The 24,210-nt window shown below is 38.5% G+C and overlaps 1 protein-coding gene across 1 annotated transcript in view; it reads right to left on the reverse strand.

The window, feature by feature from the left end:
- Positions 1–24,210, reverse strand: part of LOC147155715 (partitioning defective 3 homolog) — a 262,547-nt gene that overhangs the window by 56,270 nt on the left and 182,067 nt on the right. The window contains exons 20-21 of the mRNA XM_086065957.1: positions 14,239–14,367; positions 3,613–3,924 (exon numbers count right to left, since the gene is read on the reverse strand). Coding sequence (XP_085922083.1) covers positions 3,613–3,924; positions 14,239–14,367 — 441 coding nt within the window. The remainder of the gene's footprint in view (positions 1–3,612; positions 3,925–14,238; positions 14,368–24,210) is intronic.

A 24,210-nucleotide genomic window follows, 5' to 3' on the forward strand; every position in this document is an offset into this window, starting at 1 on the left:
CGCACCATCCAGTGCCACTCACCCAAACCCCGGGGTCCCCTGGCAGATGGAGTAGTTAACTTCTCAGATGCCTGTCTCGAAATGAGGTCATTCCATTTTGCTTTGTGTAAACAAGAGCAAAACTCACGCTGTGACTTTTACAGTGAAATTTTGCTGTCCCTCATTTTTATTGAGTGACACAATTTTCCAAACCCGGCTGGTTCTGTCAACTTTATTAACAGCGGTAATAAATTGTCAAATGAGCTCTTATTTTCGACAGATGCTGCATAGTAACAGTGACACATAATATGCCTGACTGAGCGCGATCTCTAAGGGTTTATATGACATGGTCTGACTCATTCCATCTTTACAGTCATTCTGACCTTCCCTTCAGTGCACCATTAGCGAAGGTCTATTGGAAGGAAAGGTGTATATCCGCGTTATTTATCCAGCTGCAGCTTCGTTTTATAATCTGAAGAGGTTAAACTAGTGGGCATCTTAGAAATTGTGGGTGAGTCATGGGTGAATGATTTTATAATGACATTAAAGGAATGTAGATTTGTAAAACACAAAAGAGGCTAAATTGCAAAACGACAAAAAAACAGTAACAGGCAATTGGAGGCATGTGGACTTAATTTGTTCATCCAAGGGTCTGTTAAGTGACTCTAATTAGTTAAATGGCCCAAAGAGAAAAACCTCCACTTTAATTGAAGCTGCAATGACGATTTGTGAGCCAATGACTAAAAAAATGCAGTCCTGTCTTAGTTTTTCCATATTCATTTCACCCCCAGCCATTTTTACTGAAGCAATCCCCTTCACTCCCGACTAATTCACTGGATTTTGACTGATTTTGCAAGGCCCACAGAATATTGTGTTATATTACTATAAAAATTCTCTCTTCTTCTTTCATCAGGGAAAAAAAAAACAGTTTCAGTTTTGTTGCAATTAGAATATAGCTAAGTTTCATCATTATTCACAAATCTGTTTAAAACAGTGGGGGAAACAGCTTGTTGCAACACAGCCCTGGTTGATCTCTTATAATCTGTTGCCACCTGCTGGCCGTTTTTGTAATCACTGCCATTGCTTCAAACATTCTCTTCAGTTCAGACGCTGCATCAAAGCCTTTTGTATGCTCTAGCATAAAAAAGTAAAATAAAATAAAAAAATAAATACGTCTTTGGGAGCATGTTAATATTTAAAATAGAATGTATTTATACGTTTTTGGGAGCAAATGAGATAACAAACAAGTTTGACGAGCTCAACGACATATTGGGGCTGTAACTGGAATGAATTATAACATAATAATTAAATGACAGGGAAATAAAATATCCTAGCATTTTACTATAGCAATGAATAGTCAATGAATTTTGAGCATCCGTCAGTCTTCAGTTGTCAACCGTCAGGTCACCCTTCCGTCATCATCAATCCATCAACATTTCAAAAACATTTGTAATCGTCAATTCTTCATTTGTCGCTCGTCAGCAAAACAAGCATTTGGCAATGCTTAGTCCGTCAAAGTTTTGAAGTTCCCCGTCTCCCGTTAATCATAAAAAAAAAACGGGCGTCTGTCTTTGACAATTCATGGACCTCCCGTCAATATTGAGGGAATGCCCACCTCTGACTATTTGTCTTTAAGTTACTGTATAAAACTTAAACCAGGGATAAGCAGTTGGCGATTCACACCCACGCACAAATGGCCCGTAGATTACGCAATACAAATGTTTCCTGACCGGTTTTAAGTTGTAATAACACTATTCACCTCTAGACGGTAGGCATGACATATTACTAGCGCTTCAACCAAGTCTTCTCAATCATAGCTCTTTTTATACATGCATTTGAGCACGAAATACAGACGTGGACATTTTACAAAATGTTTCTGGTCCGTCTTTCATCAGTGAGCACTTCGGGCACCCTTCCGTCATCTTTGTTCCGTCATTTTGTAAAGCGCAACCAAACTGTAATCGTCAATCCGTCATTTTATTTTAATCACATGTCCGTCATCATCCGTCACCACTACTTAGGCGGGGATTCCGTCAGTCCGTCAATAGTGATGGAATGCCTAACTCTGATGAAATATGTTAAGATATTAGGATATATGAATGTGTGCATATTTGGTTGTAACAAAAATGAAATTGTTGTCTTATATCTGGGTAGGAGGAAGTGTGCGGTCCTATGTGGCCTTCTGGCAGTGCTGGTGAATAATTGTGGCCCCCTCTATCATGTAAGCTGCCCATCACTGACTTAGAAAAATAGACTGACAGACAGTCAAGAAAGAAGAAATAAATACAGCACAGACAGACAGCTAGATGACATGATGTCTAATTGGGTCTTTGCAAATACCATTCTACATTGTGCCATTTGTTTTGACGTCTCAGACCCCCGAGGAAATGTTATTTTTTCCTAAATATATAATTAACATGCAACACTGAGGTTCTGATACCTCCATAAACCCATGGAAATTAAACGTCACACAAAACTACAAAAAAAGACGAGTGGTCGTGCAACACCCTATAAGGCAGGTTGTTTCAGTTATTTGCTTTAATAAACCAATTACTCTCAGAGACGATGTAATAACTAGTGTAATGTGTTTGGATTTCAATTCAAAAACATTTGCAAAGGAGGAAAAAAAAGAAAAAGAAAAACATTAGCCAGATGGTCAGAGGGAATTAATAAAAATACATGTAATTGGAATACACTAAACACAATTAGACTTCTCTCAGGGAAAATGTTTTTCGGTGAAAGCACCAGACTGCTTTTTAAGAGAGTACTGTAACCCTGCAGCTTGAATTGACATTTAATAGAACCATATCCATCACTGCCGGAAAATCTTTAGTTTTGGCAGTGTAAAAGCGGCCTTGGGGGAAAAATAATGTTCAATAGATTATTGTAAGATGGCGATTTTTGTCCTGAGGTAACATACTGTATGTCTATCTCTCAACCTATATCAGCACATGGATTGAACTGGTTATCAGTTTGGCCAGATAATCGGGTCATTTCTGCTGTAATTGACTTATATAGGCTATAGGAGGGGGCATCCGTTGGTCTGAATCACCTGTTATCATCACAACTTCAACTCTGCACAGCATTGGAAGCACACCAAGATAATCTTTGCTCAACATAGAAGCCATAAGTGAAACAAAGATGAACTCAAACAGAGCATGACTGGGGAAAAAAAGTGTGTAAGGCTGAGAGGATTACCTCTGATCCAAGGATAATGAGGATGGGGGGAAGACATGAAATTACATTCTAACGCTAAAATAAATTATTCCTGCGTTTTTTTCGGCTGGTTGTCAAGTGAGCAGTATTTGTTTTTCGTGACGGAAGAATGAGAAAATACAACCACAACACAGTTTATGTCATTGAATCATGTGATGGGAAAATGAAGCTTCATGAACCACTTGCGATTATTATTATTTTTTACTCCTGTAGATAATACCCTTGGTTTAAATGGAATGAATATTGATTACTTTCCCATTGCACCTTTACACCAACAGTGCCATCTAGAGGAGTCAAAAAAATATCACACGTTTCATGAAGCTTTCATGAAGCTTTCATGAAGCTTCAATTATCCATCACTCTCATTCATGTAAATCGAAAGTGTGTAACAAAAGGCACAAAGGTAGTCCAACTTGCCTTTCTGAAGATGCAGGGCGTCCATTTCGAGGCTTGTTCACCTGAGCATAGAGTGCCTCGAGATCTGGGTTGTTTTTGGGAAGACTGGAAGATGGATGAGGGTTCTGGGGACCTTGAGGCAAATGGTACTGATGGTGAGTGCCGTAAGGCTCCAAGCCGCTGCTGTCCACTGACGAGTCCCAAGATCCGATGCCAGCATAGGTGTGCTCTTCGTCCGAGCTCATTGTGGAGTTGCCGATGATATCTTGGATTTCGGCATATTCCCGCTCCTTTGCCTGCTTCTCCCGTAGTTCACGCATTTTGGCCTGGATCCTAGGGAGAACAACAGCGTTTTGTTTAGTTTTTTTTTTACTAACACCTGAATAATCACTTAACTCATTCAAACCCAAAAATGTATACAAATGTTTTTTAATACTTTGTCCTGCACTCTCAAAAACATATTTATAGTTTTTTTTTAAATGGTTAAAAAAAATTTGGATAGCTAGAGCATACAGAAGGCTTTGACACAGCTTCTGACTTGACAAAATCATTTAAAGCAATGGTAATTATTACAAAAAAAACAGCCAGTAGGTGGCAGCAGAGTATAAGAGATTAGCCAGGGCCATTTTGCAACAAGCTCTTTTTCCCAGTGTTTTCAACATGTTTCTGAATAATGATGAAACTTAGCTTTATTCTAATTCTAATTGCTGCAAAACGGAAATAGATACAAATATACTTTTTTTCCTGATGAAAGAAGAGACTATAATCTCGCTTTTAGTAGATTCCATGTTTTTATAGCAATAAAACACAATATGTTGTGCCCTGATGGAAATAGCCAGAGTAAGCAGATAGTTTTTATTTCATTTTGAGTGTTTTGTTTTATTTAGTTAGTTTTAATTAGTGTTGCTATTTTTTTTAGTTTGTGTTTTTTCCCCCCAAAATGCTTTGTTTTAGTTTTTATTTGTATTTGTTCTTGTTTTTTTTAAGTTTTTTTTTTTATCATGTAGTTATTTTTACAAGATTCCTGTTAAAAAGCAGAAAACCCAGTTGTACTGTGAACTACATAAAAAAATAAAATAAAATAAAAAAATATATATATATCATTTTGAGAGCACTTGTAGCCTATCCTGTTTCAGGCTGAGTTAAATGACAAAAGCAAGGCAGCTATTTGAGCCAGAAAAAAAACACAAGTTCGTTGCCTAGGAGCGACATCATCTGGTGACGCTTTCGTATTGGTGGCCGCGAGATGACCTCGTTTCTAAGCGACACAAAGTTAAAGTTAAAATCAATACATTTAAAATCAACCTCAGAGGGTCATGTATTAAATTAATTGACAAAGGCAAAAGGGGATTTTTTTATTATTAATTAATTAACTAAACATAGTTTTTTGTATTTATAGTAATTTTGCAATCCTAAAATATATTTTCAATTAGTTTCCATTTTTTAAAAGCATTTTCGTTTGTATTTTATTAACGGAAACGTATTTGTTGTTGTTGTTGTTGTGTTAATTATTTAATTAGTTTCTGTTAACTAAAATAACCTTGGCACATATACAGACTGGTAACATCTACTGGCTATACCTGCATAATCACTTAATCTCTAGTACATGGTATCCACGGTGAACCGCACTACCGACATATGACATTTTGAGGTTGAAGTCAGGAACGTTGCGCAAAAAAATTAGTTTGTACAGTGGCGTAACAACACAGTGAACTACCACAACCCACAGGGGATTGGGACGGAGCCCTAATGCACATGTGATACGTGATAGTAAGCAGCTAACAGAACGATGAAGGAAGTGTGGAGAGCTGGCATTTGAGGAACAGGGTGAAGGTTGACCTCCGGCTGCAGGGATTTTAACAGCAGCCACCCGACCGCTCACCGGTTCCAGATGTGGCATCCCTGTCGTGGGGTCGCGCACACATCTGCGCAAATGGACACAAGGGCGCTACCTCCCACTGGCGCAACACATCCCTATTACCTTAGGTCATAAACGACCTCTGACATCCACCGACCCGCCTCCCCCCTGGCTGCTCGCAGATGATTGACATGTTTGAAACAGGCCTTGAATCCCCTCCAGCCTTTCTCGGTCCTCCATGTCTGTATTTTAATAACAGTAATCATATTTCAAACAATCACCATTTTTCAGTGACAGATTAACCCAATTCCCACATCCTACTCATAGACCGCCTTATTTATTTCGAGCCATCCCACAACCCATTTGCTCAGAATTAAATTTTGATGGAGGCCTGGTGTGATGTCGCATGATATGCAGTCATCTGCCGTGCATTAACATATACGTTCTACATGACCACAGTGTAGGTACAATGTGGAAATCATTAACTAACAGCGCACTCGTGTGCACACCTGTTCAGGGGACACTATGAAGGGACATAAACTATGTCTCAAAGCTAGAAAAAACTATTCCCCAAATCCCTTTCACCTGCCATCTGGCTGAAGCGATGCCTGATCTCTGCCAGGAAGGACGAGAAAATAACGTTAGCAGAGGTTCATGGAAATCCGAGGGGACCCGAGCCCCAACCCTCTGGCGTTTTATGAACTAATCAGATTCATAAAAATGACAACGTTGACATTTGTAATGAAATAATGGCCTTGCCTGGACTGATGACACAAGAATCAAAGAGACTTCCCTGCAGGGAAATTTTTTCCCGAGTACTTTAATAAGAGGGGATCAAAATAGCAAATATATCAAAGTATTTTTGCCCACTGTCAGTATTTGTATTTATTTATTTATTATTATTATTATTATGTTTATTTATTTATTTTAATGTTTGACATGCAATGGACCATGCATATGGTTTGGCATTTGCAAATTCAGCTTTTTCAGGATTGTAACTTGGCAAAAATACATTTAAATTTGAACACAAAAGCAGGGTATTTTCTATTTATTTATTCCTGTAATTAATACATTAACAATAAGTCTCCATGTAAAAAAAAAGTCAAATTTTTTTCTAAGTATTTTAATAAGAAAGGGTCAAAATAGCAAATATACCAAAGTATTTTCGCCCACTGTCAGTATTTTTTATTTTTTGTATTATTATCATTATTATTAGTAGTAGTAGTTTTATTTATTATGTTTATTATTATTTTTTTTTACATTTGACATACAATGGACCCTGCATATGGTTTGGCATTTGCAAATTCAGCTTTTTCAGGATTGTAATTTGGCAATCATATATTTAAATTTGAACACAAAAAGCAGGGTCTTTTTTTATCTATTTATTTTTGTAATTACGACATTAACAATAACTCCTCGTGTAAAAAAAAGTCCGTTAAATTTCTTCCCCCCCGAGTACTTTAATAAGAGGAGATCAATAAGGCAAATATACCAAAGTATTTTCACCCACTGTCAGTATTTATATTTTATTATTATTATTATTATAATTATCATTGTGTTTTTTTTTATTAATTTTGAAGTTTGACATACAATGGTCCCTGCATAAGATTTGGCATTTCTGTAATTACTATATTAACAATAACAACCCATGTAAAAAAAGACAAAAAAAAGAAATATTAAGCTTTTATTGGCAAAAGGAGCCCCAAAAAAAAGTCAGTAGTTGACTAGTGCATGTAAACAGCTCATTGCAGTCTGAGCGAACAATCATCTATTATTTAAAACAATGTTAACACTTGCACAGTTTCACAAACTTATTGACATATCAAATATTTTTTTCCGCAGTATTTGATTCATAAGATTCTGACCCTTTACTGAAAGCAAACCTTGGGCAACCTGCCTACACAACTTCTCATTCTCACAATTACTCCTCAGAGGCAACCCCCACACTTGTACCATAATAAAGTCTATTAATCACTTCATGGTTTAACATGTGCACACTGAGGGAACTGCTGCCCAAACTAAACACATCACGATGTTTGCAAAGACCAATTATAAGAAGGGTCACTAGACCAAGACATATAAAAGACGTGAGAATTAAGGACACTATAGCTTTAAAAAACAACAATAAAACAATACTGTATTAATTCATTGATTCCAAGAAATGTGATTGTAGTCTTTCAGTCATACTGCCCAACTTAATTGGTTGTCTTTTGTAGTGCAGCATTTACATCACTGCAAACTAAACCAGAATAACATAAATACACTGGATTTTAAAAGTCTACACACCCCTGTTCAATTGTCAGGATTTTGTGGTGAATGTATTTTTCCCCAAAACTTTTTCCACCCTAAAATATGTGTGACTTATACCTTACACAATTCAAATGGAAACATTCATTCACTCTCAGCCATTTTCACTGAAGCAACCCCCTTCACTCCCATCTGTTTTACTGGACTTTGCAAGGTCCATAGACTATTCTGTTCTATTGCTATAAAAACATGTAACCTAGTAAAATAAAGATTAGAGTCTCTTCTTTCATCAGGAACAAAGTATATTTCTATCTGTTTCTGTTTTGCAGCAATTAGCATTAGAATATAGCTAAGTTTCATCAGTATTCACAAATCTGTTTAAAACAGTGGGGAAAATAGCCCTTTTGCAACATGGCCCTGGTTGATCTCTTATAATCTGCTGCCACCTGTTGGCCATTTTTTGTAATAACTACTATTGCTTTAAGCGACTTCTTCAGGTCAAAGGCTGCACCAAAGCCTTCTGTTCTGTATGCTCTAGCATAAAAAAAAACCCATTAAAAACAAAAACAAAAACGTACAAATATGTTTTTGGGACCATGGCAATGTTTAAAATAGATTTCTTTTTATACGTTTTTGGGAGCAAATTAGTTTAAAACAAATCAGCTTTTCAATGGGAAGTAAACTATATTGTGGTTGCAAACCCTAAAACTGGAGATGTATCTTTTTCAGAATTAACCAATCACATCCAAACTTATGTAAAATACAGTAGTTATCACACAACTTCCACCATTTAAAATGCTTCTGATTGACCACAAATTAACTTCTTTATGAGGTTGAATGTGATTTGTGGTCTGAACAGTCACAACTGCTGTTATAGGGGGTGTGCACACTTATGCAAACACATTACTTCAGTTTAACATTTGAATAGGGGTGTGTGGATTTTTTAAATCCACTGTATTGCTGTTGTGACTGTGTTTTGGGTTGGGTCATGGGGTCATTATGTTGTTATGGTCCTCTTATTTTGTCATATAGGCCTTTATGCTGTCATATTGAATGGGACTTGGTCCTCGCTGGATTTACTGAGTGACTTCGTTAAGTGTTTTTTTTTTTAGGCCATCTGTATCCAGCTCTGTTCTCAGTTTTTTGGGTCCAATTTTTGCACTTCACATGACATTTGGTATATAAATACTTGATATACTTTCTGACCTTGTCAATTTAAACCAAGCATCGTCATCATCTTGGTAAATTCATAATCTAGATTGTGCAAGTGTAAACGTCTGGCTGAGTGTACAACTACTAATCCACTATGAAAACAAGATGATATTGCATATTCCATAAAGCTTACATCATGTGAGGTTACACCTTTTACTGTAGACTGGTAAATTCCCCAGATTGCTACTTTGGGCCAACAATAACCAGCAGACATTTGTCAATGTTTAATCAAGGAAACAGGAGTGAGGCAGGGGACAGAGGATGGCCAACTCCCGGGCACTTTATTTTGAAGTCAACACTTTTAGAAGTTTGAAAGACCGCCTTTTCAGTATGCATTGTTACCCGCAGTGGATGAAAAAGAAAAAGAAAAAAGAATGCCGTTGCTCTTTGACTTTCTCATCCGCACTGAATAGATTTTTCTTTTCACTGCACCCTCATCAAAACATGTTCTATTGTTGTGAAGAGCAGATGGAGGGCGGGTATGTATATCTGAATTCAATCAAAGTGCAGCAAATGACTCCTTGCAGCTGTCTGTGCAGAATTACAAACTCCCAGATAGCCCATCTTTTCTGTTGACACTTGGCCCATAATAGCATAATGCAATCATAAGAGGTAATTGTCCAGGTTTCAGGGTCTTCATAATCACATTAACTTGCCTTAGGTATCAAAATCATTATAATTGTAATCACAAAAATAATTGTGATCGTAATCACACTTCCCCGTCAGACGGTTCGCGCTTCCTTTGAACTTATGGAACTTAGACTCAAATAGGATACTAAAATAATCATGGAGCTTAGAAATTAAAATAATAACATTGGGGCCACTATGCACACTAATGTTTTGTGCAATAGGGATTGACCATTTGCACAAGGCAACAGTGTGCCTTTAAGCATTTTCTTTTTCTTTTTTAATTTTCAATGTAGGTGAGAGGCACTGTTCTCGTTCTGGCTGATATTAAAGTTTTCTATTTGTGGCATGAAGGGTTGTCATAGGGCTGTGGAATTAATCGAAATTCAATTACAATTTCAATTATTACACGCCACAATTATAAAATCTGCAGTATCGTTAAAACAAGATTATTAATCCTCATTTTGAGTCGTTTAAATTAATACATTTGCACCTTTTTTTATTTAAAAATAATTAATGTATTAAATGTTGTTGAAACTTGCATAATTACAGTGTTTCAAATTATTTTATTTGTCTTAATAAGTTTTACGTGTAAACATTTTCTTGTTTCGTACCAAAGCATAAATGATCGTCCAAATCGTGATTTGAATTATTACCAAAATAACTGTGATTAATATTTTCTTCATAATTGAGCAGCCCTAGGTTGCTATGATACCAAAATGTGGACTTTGAGGCTGTACCTGCAAGTACCTCGATACCGGCCGGCACTGAAACTATCCCATGGTAAAAACGTCAAACATCAGTAAAAAATACAGTGGAATAATAGCTCACGATGAAACAACTTCAAATTATATTTATTTGTATTAATTTAAACAATTACTATAAACATACTAATTAGAATATTTTGATAAAACAAAAATACTTTTTTTTTGTATTTATTATTTTATTTTATTTCATGTATTTATTTATTTATTTTACATATTTAAACACTACTAATACTTTTATGTATGCCCAGTACTGTACAAAAGTATTAGGGCACCAAAATCGAATATTTAACATCCCATACATTAGAATTGAGGACGGAAGCCGAGTGGAACAATGGAACAGTGTTCAGATATTTGAAGGAATAAACGCTTAATGTTTTCCCAATTTGCCAGAATTCGGAAATATTTTTGCCATGTAAAATTCACGATACAGTACTGGTATTGGTACTTAATTCAACACGAAGAATTGTGATGGAACATTTTACTGTTAAAAAAACACCTCATCGAGATTCATTGTAAGTGAGAAGGGAATTGCTGACTAATCGGAAACACTGGTCAGGTTTTTTTTTTGGGGGGTCCAAAGTCAGCAAAAAGATACCAAATTAAAAGAATGTGCCGCTGCCTGAGAAAATGCTCTTTGGTGGTCTGGAGGGAACGGGGACAAGGAGAGTCACAGTGGAGTGCTGGCCACTGATTAGAAGCCAAGCAGAGCCGAGCAGATAAGAGAGCATGGACATCATAATCAACTGCCACAGAGAAAGACAAGAGCATGTAAGCTCACTTCAGGCATAAAATGAAGAGGGAACATTGTCAACTTGTCGTTCACGTGCCCCCACTTTGCCCCGGAAAAAATAGATTCAGGGCTAACGTGTGCACAGATAAGTCAGAGACTGATAGAGGCTTGAACAACACCACACATGCTTTCTTTCTTTCTGCCTTTCTCCCTCAAGGCCCTCGCGGGTGATAGCCGCAGAAAAGGCAGCTCTTCCAACCCAGGACAAGGTCCAACCACAAAGCACGTTGTCTCTACAGTCTTGTTAAAAGGAACCAATCAGATAAGCGTGTCCACGCGCATAAAAGAGGCCAGAGTGACGGCTGCCGGTGCTGGACTGAGCAGATAGAGATCAGACTAAACCCCACAGGCTCAAGTCCTGCCTTGATGACACTCCAAAGAGTTAATAAGCTCCGTTAGAAAGCGTGTGCCAGAATTTTGAAAAATAACAAATGCTACTGCTCGCTTTCATCAAGTTGATTGTATTGCCGAGTGCAACGATTTAGATGATTTCACCACCTTTCGTCCAAAAGTGGTTGGTAAAATACAATGCAAGCCTTGGGGGACACCTTTCGCGCTTGCATTTAATTCATCAATCAGAGGAGTTGGAATCCATTTTGTTGCCCCTGAATCATAATTCTTCATGCTACCAAGCATATGAAGTCACAATCATTGGACTGCCCAGCCTGGTTGACTGCTCGTTGGAACACGCAGAAGTTCATTTTAGAAGTGTCAACTCAATTTAATCACTGCTGATAAATCCGAATTCGAGGCGCACTGACCCAGCACGTGAGTTTTGGAATCACACCACACAGCGAATATATATATATATATATATATATATATATATATATATATATATATATATATATATATGAACTAAAACACGTAATTATTGACTTTAGAAATGAAGAAACAATGAACAAATCAGATTTTTTTTTTTTAACCGATACCGATCAGGTGAAAATAACATGATCGGCCCAGATTTCCGATCATGTCGATCGGATCAGGACAACCCTAATGATGAATTTCATATTTTTTCAAAAATCCATACTTTTGCTCAGTCCACACATTTTTTTACGAAATAGTGAGCAATCTAAAGTGTTGAAAATGGTTTGCTCACATTCCTGTCCCCAGCAGAACTTGCATACTTTCAATATGGACGTCTTGGCAGGTGGGATTATTATTAGCCCCTCTGATTTCCCCCAGGATTGGCTTTTTCCACTAACCATGGGACAATCCAGGCTTGGCTGAGTGATAGGATTTGGGAGCAGGTACAAAAGAATAGAAGAATTGGGTGTGCCTCGTGCGCAGGGAACTGGGACTGGCACTCACGCATGCAGAACGGAGCGGGAATGAGAATGTGGCGCAAGACAAAGAAATTGTGTGACAGCAGTCGGGGATTTAAATGGCGTGTCTTCGTTTTAGGGGAGGGAATGGCACTTATCTCCTGCGCTCTGTGCGTCTGTGTTGATTTTGCTGCTTAGCATGACAGTCGTTTTGGGAGGTGCTCAAAAGGAGATAGTCCTGGATGGAGCGTCTTCCTTCTCCGGGTGCGAGCAGCCTCCAGGGCGCACTGAGGAAAATGTGTTCGGCCCTGGGCCAGTGGGGGTTGCACTGGCAACGGGGAGGACCTTCACTGCATCCTTGAGCCAAATGCCGGAGAGAAGAGTGCGAGCACTTTCTCAGCGAGGCCTCCAGATGTTTCTTTCAGCGAAGAAGAGAGCCTTTGTGAGGTTGTGTGTGCGCACCATTTGACGGCCTTCCACCCTTCTCTGCATTTTTCCGAAAGAGGGAGTGATATCAAGCCCTATTGTTTCTATTCAATTAGCTGTTATTACCAGCGGCTGTTTGATCGCTGAGTTCATTTAGTCGATGGAGAACAATGAGGCAGCAAGCTGTCTTTTCATTCAGCCCGTATTAATATTGTTCCCCCATGCTGGAGAATTCCACAGGGCTCACCCGACCACCCCAATGTCCGCTAACACAAAGCCGAGATGACTGAGTATGAAGGGACGGGCGATTAACAATGCCAGCGGCCTGCAGCGCCACACAAATGCAGAGCCACATTGATTTGGCTGTCGTGATGAGCACCGTTCCATCATGCCAAATCCACTGGGATGGACAAGCGCCACTAGGTGAGCGACTCTGAACTAGAGGTGTCAAAATTAAGCGATTAATCAACAAATAATCTATTTTTAAATTCATCAACAAATATTTTCACTCATTCACTCACAGCCATTTTCACTGAAGCAACCCCCTTCGCTCCCAGCTGGTTTACTGGATTTTGACAGATTTTGCAAGGCCCGCAGAATATTGTGTTCTATTGCTATAAAAACATGGAACCTACCAAAAGAAAGTCTCTTTTTCCATAAGGGAAAAAAAGTATATTTGTATCTGTTTCCGTTTTGCAGCAATTAGCATTAGAATATAGCTAAGGTTCATCATTATTCACAAATCTGTTGAAAACACTGGGAAAAGGAGCTTGTTGCAACATGGCCATGGTTGATCTTGTATACTCTAATGCCACCTGCTGGCCGTTTTTTTGTAATAACTACCATTGCTTTAATCCACCTCTTCAGGTCAAAAGCTGCATTAAAGCCTTTTGTATGCTCTAGCATAAAAATAAAAATATGATTAAAAAACGTATTAATAGGTTTTTGGGAGTGAAGGGCAAAGTATTAACAAACATAATTATACGTTTTTGAGTTTGAATTAGTTAATAATAGAGTAATCATATGGAGCCATTTTTGAAAATTGTCCAAATCCTCTGATTTCAGCATATCAACAGTAATTCACTGAATGCAAAATTAAAATTAATCCGATTATAATAATAACATTAACAATAAATCACAATAAATAACATGTACTGTTGTTTTTTTTACCAACCTACACAATTTGAATGAGAATACAATGAAAACGGCAAAGTCACAAAATGACAAAACTTTGTAGATGAACAAAAGCTCATTGAGTCCTCAACGCTTGTTATAAAACTTTTTGTCAAGCTAAGGTAGGTGTGTTTTATTGTTATTAAATTTGAGAGTGGTTGAATTATCTCAACACTTTGCAGCAAACATCAACAAACTTGTTTTCTGTTTCTGTTCTGAACTATTTCAGCAGTGTTTTGTTAAGGCGGGACTTGGCCAGAACTCTTTTTGAGCACTCACCTCTCTTGTTCAAGCCTCATCCTCTGAGTCTCCTCCTCGGATGCCTGAACATCTTCAGCTTTAGATTTACTGGAGGCCCTCCTTTCCACTCTGTCTGCTGGCTGTTCATTACCCCGGCTCTTCCCAAACCTTAGCAAAAGAGAACGGCACGTTTAAATCTCAGATTTTTCAAACTCGCACGTCACCTCCTTCAAGCAAAAAATAAAATAAAAATCAGGTTTAACTGCTCAGAAAGGAAATTAAAGTGTCAAACTGTCATACTCTTCAGGCTTAGTGTGTCCCAGGGGAGACAGCTGAGAACACGGTCTCCACCATTTGTTGTTGAATTACTTGGTCTCCTTCATGTGAATACAATCATGACATTAAAATGTGAAAACAAACGTGTACTGAATACATTTGAAGTCCAGATCTCATTGAAGCAATCAACAAAATATCTAACATTTTCAAAAGGTAAAATAGTTAAAAACCCTCAGGCATCCTGTCGCCTTCCAGAGATTGCAGTGGCAGCTCACGACAAAGTTGGAACAAACTACGGGAAACCAGGACGGATGCAACGTTGCAAACTTTTACATTTTAATCACACTAGTTACACACGAGTGGTGGTAAATCCACGACAGCTTTACAGTGAAGTGCGAATAAGCTGAGCCGATGATCGTAAATTCCTCAGGTCAGCCAAGCTTGGTGCTGAGGGAATAAACGGTGGGAGACCTGCAGGCTCAAAATGATGAGGAATGGGAAATAGAAGAATGCTGTCCTCATGAGATTCCAAACCACATGCAATATGGAGAACTCTAGAATCGGACTCCATCAGCTGATCAGCATCATAACTCACAACATTGTGCTTGTTGACAATGGATATCTGATTCCAACTTTATACATCCGCAAATACGTTTGGAAATGTGGCTGAACTAATGATAAGGAAGAAAGAGTCATGCAATTTTGTCCAAGGGTGACGTAATTCTTTGTTGGTCAAAGGGAGGGTGTCGGAGGAAGAGAGATTTGTTGAATAGTTATTGCCAGCTCAAAAAAACAAACAAACAAAAAGAAAGAAATCAAATAAAATGCATGTGATGCACTGGACAGTAAAAACATGCTTTACTGTCACGTGGCAGAATAAAAGGCTATATACGACAAAATAAGAGTGACTACTACAGGACTATAGCAACTGCATAGGAACTGACAACATCATCATTAAAAAGGACATAGAAACTCCAAAACAAGGGTGACATGACCAACTAAGAGTGAATAATAGAGGACTACAGCAGCTGCATAGCAAATGACATCATCATCATCATAAGGGACATAGCAACGACATAGCAACTGACACCATCCTAATCATCATTAAGGACATCAAAACTGCATTTCAACTACAAAATATTAGTGACTAGACAAAGTAAGAGTGACAAATACAACATAGTCATAAGGGACATAACAACTGTGTATCATCTACAAGATTGACTAAAGAAATCTATAAAATAAGATTAACTAGACAAAGAGTGACTACTGCTACAGGACCATAGTAACTGCATAGCAACTGACAACAGCATCATCATAAGGGACATAATAGCTGCACATCAACAACAAAATAAGAGGGATAAATACATCACCATCATAAGGGACATAGCAACTGCATAGCAACTGACAACATTGCCATCATCATAAGGGACATAGCAACTGACAACATCATCATCATAAGTGACATAGCAACTGTGCAACATCTACGAAATAAGATTGACTAGACAAATTAAGCAACTGACATCATCATCAATATCGTCATCATAAGGGACATAGCAACTGCATACAAAATAAGAGTGACAAATACAGCATCATTCTATGCATAGCAACTGCATGGCAACTGACAACATCATCATACATATAAAGAACCATAACATCACAATGACCCAACCCAAAACACAGTCAGTACAATAACTGCACTTTGTTTATCTATTTATTTATTTACTCAAATCTGTGAACTATCAGCCATCTGTAAAAGACTCCTCCTTGGAAGTTACTGCTTTGGATTAGCCATCTTTTGAAAATGGCTACATCCTTATGGGAGATGTTTTGCTTACGCCCAGGAGAGGTCAAGGTGATAATGTTTGGGATCTCATCCCCAGACTGCATGCATTACCTAATTAATTAATCAACAAATAGCTCCAAGTAAGAGTCAGTAATTCATCCTGAGGCTGCTCTCTATCATCTGTGCAGGTGACAGTTTTTGAAGTACGTCCAAACAAAAAAAAAAAAAAATCTACTTTCAATTTATCAGTACATTGGGCGATTTGTGAGTGTCAAACATATTGGCATGTTAGACAGAATCAGGGCATCAGCAGCAATAAAATGAAAAGTTACCTCCTCTTTACTGGCAGCCTGAAACATCCAAGTGAAAGACAAGCAATCCATCCATCTTTCCATTCCCTATAAGGCTTATCCTGTTCAGAGTAGTGGGGAGCTGGAACCTATCCCAAGCTTACTCCAGGCGAAAGGGAGACAACACCCTGGACTGATCACCAGTTCATCAAGAGAAACCGTTACATTTAAATAAACACCAAAGCAATTCCTAAAGACTTTTTGATGTAGTTAAAAAAAATAATAATAATAAAAACTACCAGAGAGCAAATACAATTATTTGGGTTAAACGGTGCCAGGAGGAAAGACACAATTCACTCATTTCTTTTTTCTTTTTAACTAGCATCATAGCATTAATCATGCTGTATTGCCAGAGAAGTTGACAAGGCCTGATAATAACATATTGATTGGTAGCTGAAATACACCGTTTGAATGACAATGGTGCCTTTCAACCTGACAAAATGAGGCTATCAAGCTGGGAATACATACTCTAATTTATGTGGAATGCTCTTAAAAAAAGAAAAAAATTCAAATAAAAAAAAAATTCTCCAAGGAAAGTGCCAAAAATACTGTTGAAGTTGAGGTGTTTAGTTATTTCACCTAGAGTACTTTCACACCTTTAGTTTGCTTTCTGTGGTCCTAATAAGTTGCAAAGATGATGTGGAAAAATGGCAAGGTGAGGTAAGAGGTTAGAGTCAAAATGACTTCACTCGTGCAGGCGTTGGTGGACCAAGGTAAGACGCACCACAGAGAGAAAAAAACCCCTACAGTTTGATTATTAAATCAAATTAAAGGGTGCTAGTGTGAAGTTATACCTAAAATAGTTGTCTGCGAGGTTTGATGCAACAGAGTTTAAATGTGTGGAACTTATGACCGTTACCCGTGTTTGACCTTGAACAAATCTGACGTTAGATCTGCTAGCTGTTACCATGGTTACCACCAGCAAGACTCCACAGAGCCAATTAAGGTGAACATGATGTTGCTAACTGTGTGAAAACATGTTTGTTTTTTTAACTGCAGCAAATGTGTAACACACCAAAACCTTCCAAAACAAACAAATAAAAGATGTTTATTTGAGTAGACTTGTTAACTGTTCACTCCCAGCCATTTTCACTGAAGTAACCCCCTTCGCCCCCGTTAGCAAGGTCCACAGAATATTGTTGTTCTATTGCTATAAAAACATGGAACCTACCAAAAGAAAGATTAGCGTCTCTTCTATCATAAGGGGAAAAAAGTATATTTGTATCGGTTTCCATTTTGCAGCAATTAGCATTAGAATATAGCTATGTTTCATCATTATTCACAAACCTGTTGAAAACACTGGGGAAAAGAGCTTGTTGCAACATGGCCCTGGTTGATCTCTTCTGCTCTGCTGCCACCTGATGGCCGTTTTCTGTAATAACTACCATTGCTTTAAGCGACCTCTTCAGGTCAGAGGCTGCATCAAAGCCTCCTGTATGCTCTAGCATAAATAATAATAATAATAACATTAAAAAAAACGTATAGCTACATTTTTGGGACAATGGCAATATTTAAAATAGAATATTTTTATATGTTTTGGGGAGCAAATGAGTTAAATACTTGATATCATTGTTGCCCAATGTTGTGTTTGATGGGTGTAAAGCCTCACAATATTCACTTTTAAAAACAGTTTAAAAAAAATCAACTGAATATTTCAACACCATAAAATTAGCAAGTGGGATATATTGCTAATTACATTTACACTAGACTAAAAAAAACAAGTAGCTCTCACATCCTTATTTGATCCATGTAAATAAACCATCACATCCTCACGAAGCTGTGATCTGCTCTTCTGCTCGCGACTAACTGGCCGTGGTCTTGTTTAATGATCCGTTCCTAAGCATCCATCTCACTCAGGCGAACAACAGTCAACTAAAAGTGATGAATGCATGCGTGCTGAGTTCTTCTCCAACAACAAAGAAAGGCTGGAGTGAAGAGCTTGCGAGCGAAGGAGACGATAGCGACCGCGCAGCTGGATAACGCGCGAATATGATCAATGAGATAGTGAAGCGGCGAATGCAGATAGGCAGAGAGGATATCTATGACCCGTAGGAGTCACCCGCCAGCCGGAGCCATGCGCCATTCATCACCGCTTGGCCTGATAATGTCTGAATGGCCATCAAGCCTCATTTGGACTGTATGCAATCTTGCACGTGTCAGTCATATCAAATAGATTCGATGCTTTGATGGCTACTAATGTGATGAAACGCCAGGAATAAAGTAGGGGCGTTCGATTTAAGTGTCATGCCACAGCAGCTCATGAAAGAAATATACTTTAAACGTAGTCAGCTCTGCCCCTGGTGAAAAAATAAGTCACTGGACTGTAATTTTTGATGGCGGGATGGATCATTTACATTGATTTAAAAGGTAACTTCAAGGGGGGGTAGCACAAAAGGAGGGAAAATATGTCATTGACATGAAATGTCTGTAAATATGAACACATACAAGCCTGAGATTTACAAACACCTTTGGAAGAAAATTTGGTTTATTTGCTCGTGGTGAGTCTTTAAAGTAGAATACAGAATTATAGGCATCGGTCTTTAAATTGTCTTTCTTACATTCCAGAAAAACTGAATTTGAAAATACCTACTAAAGTCAAGGCAGATCTATGTTTCTTGACAACACAGAGATGCAGAAATCTCTTAGGGTGACAGTAACTCAACCATAATGTCTTGGCCTTTGGATCAGAGAGGAACAGTTCAAGATCCCCTGCAGGCAAAATGCTTTGTTAGAGGAATGCTTGTGTGTGTAGTAAACTAGTGATGTAGTCAAGACCTGCACACCACTGAGACCAAGACAAACCAAGACTTTTGGAGATCGAGATAAGACCAAGACTTCTGGAGATCGAGGCCGAGACAAATCCAAGACTTTTGGAGGTCGAGACTGAAGCAAGACCAAGACTTTTGGAGATCAAGACAAGAGCAAGACTTTTGGAGGTCAAGATCTAAACAAGAAAAATCACCCCCAAAATAGAACAAAATGACTAGTGTCGTTTATTTTCATTACATTTATGACAAAAAACAAAGTCTGCTACGTTGTTTTTGAAACACAATACAAGTACAATGAAACAAATCTGAAATCTAGGGGGCGTGGCACCCCAGGCGACAACAGGAAGGCAGTGAATATTTTCCCTGATCATATTTTTTGGGCCCCAGTCCGTGTCCCTGACCACCAGTTTGTTGGGGAAAACCCTACATTTCTGTAATTACTTGTTAGGGAAAATGAGCATACTTTCCTTCCATATTGGTGAGTAGAGAGACAGCTTATAATTTAAAAAAATTAAAAAGCTTTGCAATAACAGACTAATGCCTGTTTTTACGAAGATCCCACGATTGCATTTATCAGCCATTTTTGTCTCTTTACATTTGACTTCATTCACTAAGAACACTTTGAGGCTGTAATTACTGTACTTTGCAGCAGCCTCAAATGCATCATTACTTTCAGAACATTAGGCATAAAATAGTTTGCATCATTCAGAGTTGAGAAAAGAACATGGGACTCAGCACGCATGAAAAAACAGCATCCATCTACTGTATGTGAGTAAGTGACGAGAAGATAATTTCAAGGGCAGACTTGGAAGAGTCATTTGGTTTCTGCTTGGCCAACCTGAAAGTTAATCTGAATCTTCCAGGCTGGAGCTCCGACATGCATTTGAGGCATTTGTTGCAGTGAGGGGTGAAAAGAATAAACTTGACTTCCATTTACGTTTTCCACTTTCAAACCGCTATTATTTGTAGCACTTTCAATGGTCACTCTCAGATATGTATGAATTTAGTAGCCCATTTAATCTTGTAATCAATTGAAGTGTGCAGTTGCACAAACTTCCGAAGTTTGTAACGTGAATTTCTTTAACTATAAGGGAGGCAAGTACATGTGTACCCAATGCTTTGTTTTGTGGCTAAATTATAGTGTTTATTAATTCAAATTGATGAAACCACAAAGACCAAGTACAGTGCCATGGGGGACACCCTTCACCATTGACGCCCCGTACCCTCCGCATCCAAAATTCTGGAATACAGTGTTTTTGAGCAAGGTGCTTTTTATGGTGCAGAAAATAATCAGGAAATGTGAATCGTTCTCTGAGAACACTTGGGACTTGTGTGACTACTGATGGTTTTCAGCTCCGAGGGAGAGCTGACTGAATATGTTCAGAAATAGTATGAAAACAGCAGGGTGACATATATGAAGTGGTGAGAATGGGTTTCAGAATGTTTCATGCTGGGTGGGAAAGCAGTATGTACTGCATCATGGAGGCATGACGTATTTATTCATGGTTAGGCCATGCACTAGTAGGAGGACACACTGCAGGCAAAATCTTCGATCGGTTCCAAAACAAGCCAGCTGAGAATATTTTTGACTTACAAATACATTAAAATTTTTTAAATATAATATCTTTTTGTAACATTTCCATTTGGATCAGTTAGTGTGTCATCGCTACAGTATGTGCATGCATGCACAATAGATGACTTGTGTTTTCTGTATTGCAAACAGCCTTCACAAAACAAAAAAGATGAGGCCTCCTTCAACATAATTGCCTTTAATGTTTCTCATAAATCATAGCTTCTGTGCATGGAAATGTGTTTGTGTGTGCGTTGGGGTGTTTTTGTTTAGGCTATGAGGGAACAAATCCATGACACCCGCTGATTAAAGTCTCTCATTACAACACAAATAAACAATCCAGATGTATTTGCACGTCAATTTGTTAAAGTGTGCGAGCGAGGTGGTTTTGAAGGACGATTTACATGGAAAAACCTCAGAGGGAGGTTCGCATGGTGGAATTGGCTTTCAGAATGTGTTGTGCATTATAGGCACAGTGATAACCCTTACAAACACAAAATCATACATGAGCGTAGACGTAGACATTTGACTACAGTCGCGCTCAACCAACCTGGCGACATGCTCAGTACAAAGATACAAGAATAGGGACGAGGAAAGATGCGGGGGGGGGGGGGGGGGGGGGGGGAGGGGGGTTCAGTGCTGTGGATTCTTAGTTGAGAAGCTGCACTTGGCGGCTCAGTCTGTGACCCAGATACGGCGCCGCACACTGCATTCCTAATGGTCCATTTTGATCACTGACACTCTCGTTATCCTCCAGCCGGCTGCCGCCGCTCATCACGGGTACGGAAAGTCGGGATTCAGCAGACGCAGCAAACAAAGTATACTCGGTTTTTTTGATGAAGACTGTCAGTGTCGGTGTATTTTGTGTACGTACTTTGGTCATCTTATTTGATCTTTTTATCCCTGCAATTGTTCCTATTTTCCATGTGCTCTAGATGGACATACTAGTCAATAAAATGTCCTGTTTCTAAGCTGCTCTTCTGAAAAAAAAAAAAAAACAGTCAAGGGCATTTATGTATCTCGCAGACTGACTTTGGAATACAGGCATGGACACACACTGGTCTAAATGTTGCATTTCAGTCTGTCGAAGAGGGAAGACAGCAGAGGCACTGATCCGTGATATACATCCCCCCCCCCACACCCTCCCCGGCATCCAGAGGGAGACGAGAGAGGTCTTTCTGTCAATGCTGCGATGAATGTACAGGGCAGATGGGATGTGAAGAGGCGGGGAGGGATGAGGGTGTGCATATCGAGAGAAAAAAAATGGGTGGGAGTGACAGTAATTGTGAGTAAAGTGAGGGTGAGCAACAGACGGAATCTGCACAACTGCACATTGCAAACAGGGTTTAATAAATAACTAGAGGTGGGCATTCCGTCAGTCCGTCACTCACGAATGCTCGTTTTGCTGACAAATGACGAGAAATGTTTTTGTTTTCTTTATGACGGACTAAGCACTGACGAAAGTGGCTTTTCCTCCACCCGTGTAATCGTCACTAACCAGGTTAAGCACCAAAGCGCCTGTTTTGTTGATGAATGACGGACTGACGGAATGCCCACCTCTGCCTGTCGGTCCTAAAATAGTGGTGACGAAGGAAGCGTGGTTAAAATAAAATGACGCAAGGGTGCCCAGGGTGCTGTCGAATGACGTACCAACAACATTTTGTAATTTGCCCACCTCTGGAAAATAACCTTGGACACATCCCCGTCAATAAAACATCTACAGTTGGATTTAATTATAAATGTCGAAAGTTAAAGATATCGTGAATACGCCTACCACACGTTTATTGTACGTTATATATTTCTTCCACAACAAATGTAAAGCTTTTTCCTTCTGAAATGTATGTTTGGCGCACTTATAATTAGGCACGGAATAGTGTAGATTGCAAATCTTGTTTTGTCTTGCCCAAAATATACGGCTCAGGTACTAAAACCGATCCCGACTCAGTGTTATAGAATTAAATGCTAAAGGGCTATTTTAATATTTTAGAGTCATCTATTTTTACCATCTATATATAAATAATAAATATATTGTTAAAGTTTCAGTGTCATAAAACTGAGCATTGCTATCTGTGCTATTGTTATTAAGTGTACTATACATATTATAGTTTGCACGGTATACTGTAAAGAGATTCAGGTACTACAAAGCGACCTTCAGCAGAATAAATTTCTAATGCAATCAAAAAAGTAAACCATTTTTTGAATTACAGCTACAGTACTAGGTAAAAATAATATCAGTCAGCATGATAGAAAATTCTGATCCATTACATGCTAAACACGTCAAGAAAGACAACACAAGCAGCGCTATATGGCTGCATTTAATTGGCTGCCTTGGATGGAAATCAGTGGTGTAATCCAACATCGATTGATATTACCATTGTAATTCAAAAGCAATTTTCACAGCTTATTCTTTCTCTTGCCCACGCTGGTATCCTCTCCCTCCCCACGAACCATCTTATCGCTTACATGTTGAGATGTGCGCACACATCAGCAGGTGGGAAGTCATGGGATGGGAAAGGTCATTTCAGCCAAAGGCCCCTATTTCATTACATGCTAAGCCCCGTCCGTGGTTGGGTGAGCAGACTAGCAATGAGTTCTACAGTAGCAAGTGCTTCATTTACCTTGCTACGTAAGGGGTAAATAAATTGATTTTTATCTCTCATCTTGAAAATCAAGAATGATTTGCATTGCTAATTAAAAGGCTGCCACTTCCTTCAGAAAAAAAAAAAATTCATAGGGCGTATTACAGGCGTTGAGAGCTGTGTACTATTTACAGAGAAACACAATATTTTCTGCATTCGTATTATGAATCTTTCTCTCCTTTGAGAGTCAATAGATTTAATAAAACACTTATCAAAAGAGAGATACAATAATTTCATCGTTACCACCAACAGCTTTTTTGGAGACATTGGTCTTCTGATGCTGCTGTTGGTTGATTTTCAAAATATTTGTCAGGGAGAACGAAATGTATAAATTTTTTGGGTTGTCTTCTTCCTTCAGGTTTCTAAAGGGGACCCTCAGGGGTCTGTTCTAGGTCCACTGTTGTTTTCCGTCTATATCAATGGTCTCTGTCAAAATGGCTCAAATTCCTGATTGGATTTTTTTTTCCCCATTGTTGAACAAATTCAGTTGGGTTAATCCATTAAAGAAATTGGGTTAAATGAATAAACCACAAAACAAAACAAAAAATAGGCTTCTTTGTGGATAAATTATTTTAGTTTAATAATTTTAATAATTTAATTAGTTTAATAACTCAAAATGTTGGGT

Source organism: Leptonotus elevatus, chromosome 21 (genome assembly GCF_054856555.1).
Source record: "Leptonotus elevatus isolate MCC_2025b chromosome 21, RoL_Lele_1.0, whole genome shotgun sequence".
NCBI lineage: Eukaryota > Metazoa > Chordata > Actinopteri > Syngnathiformes > Syngnathidae > Leptonotus > Leptonotus elevatus.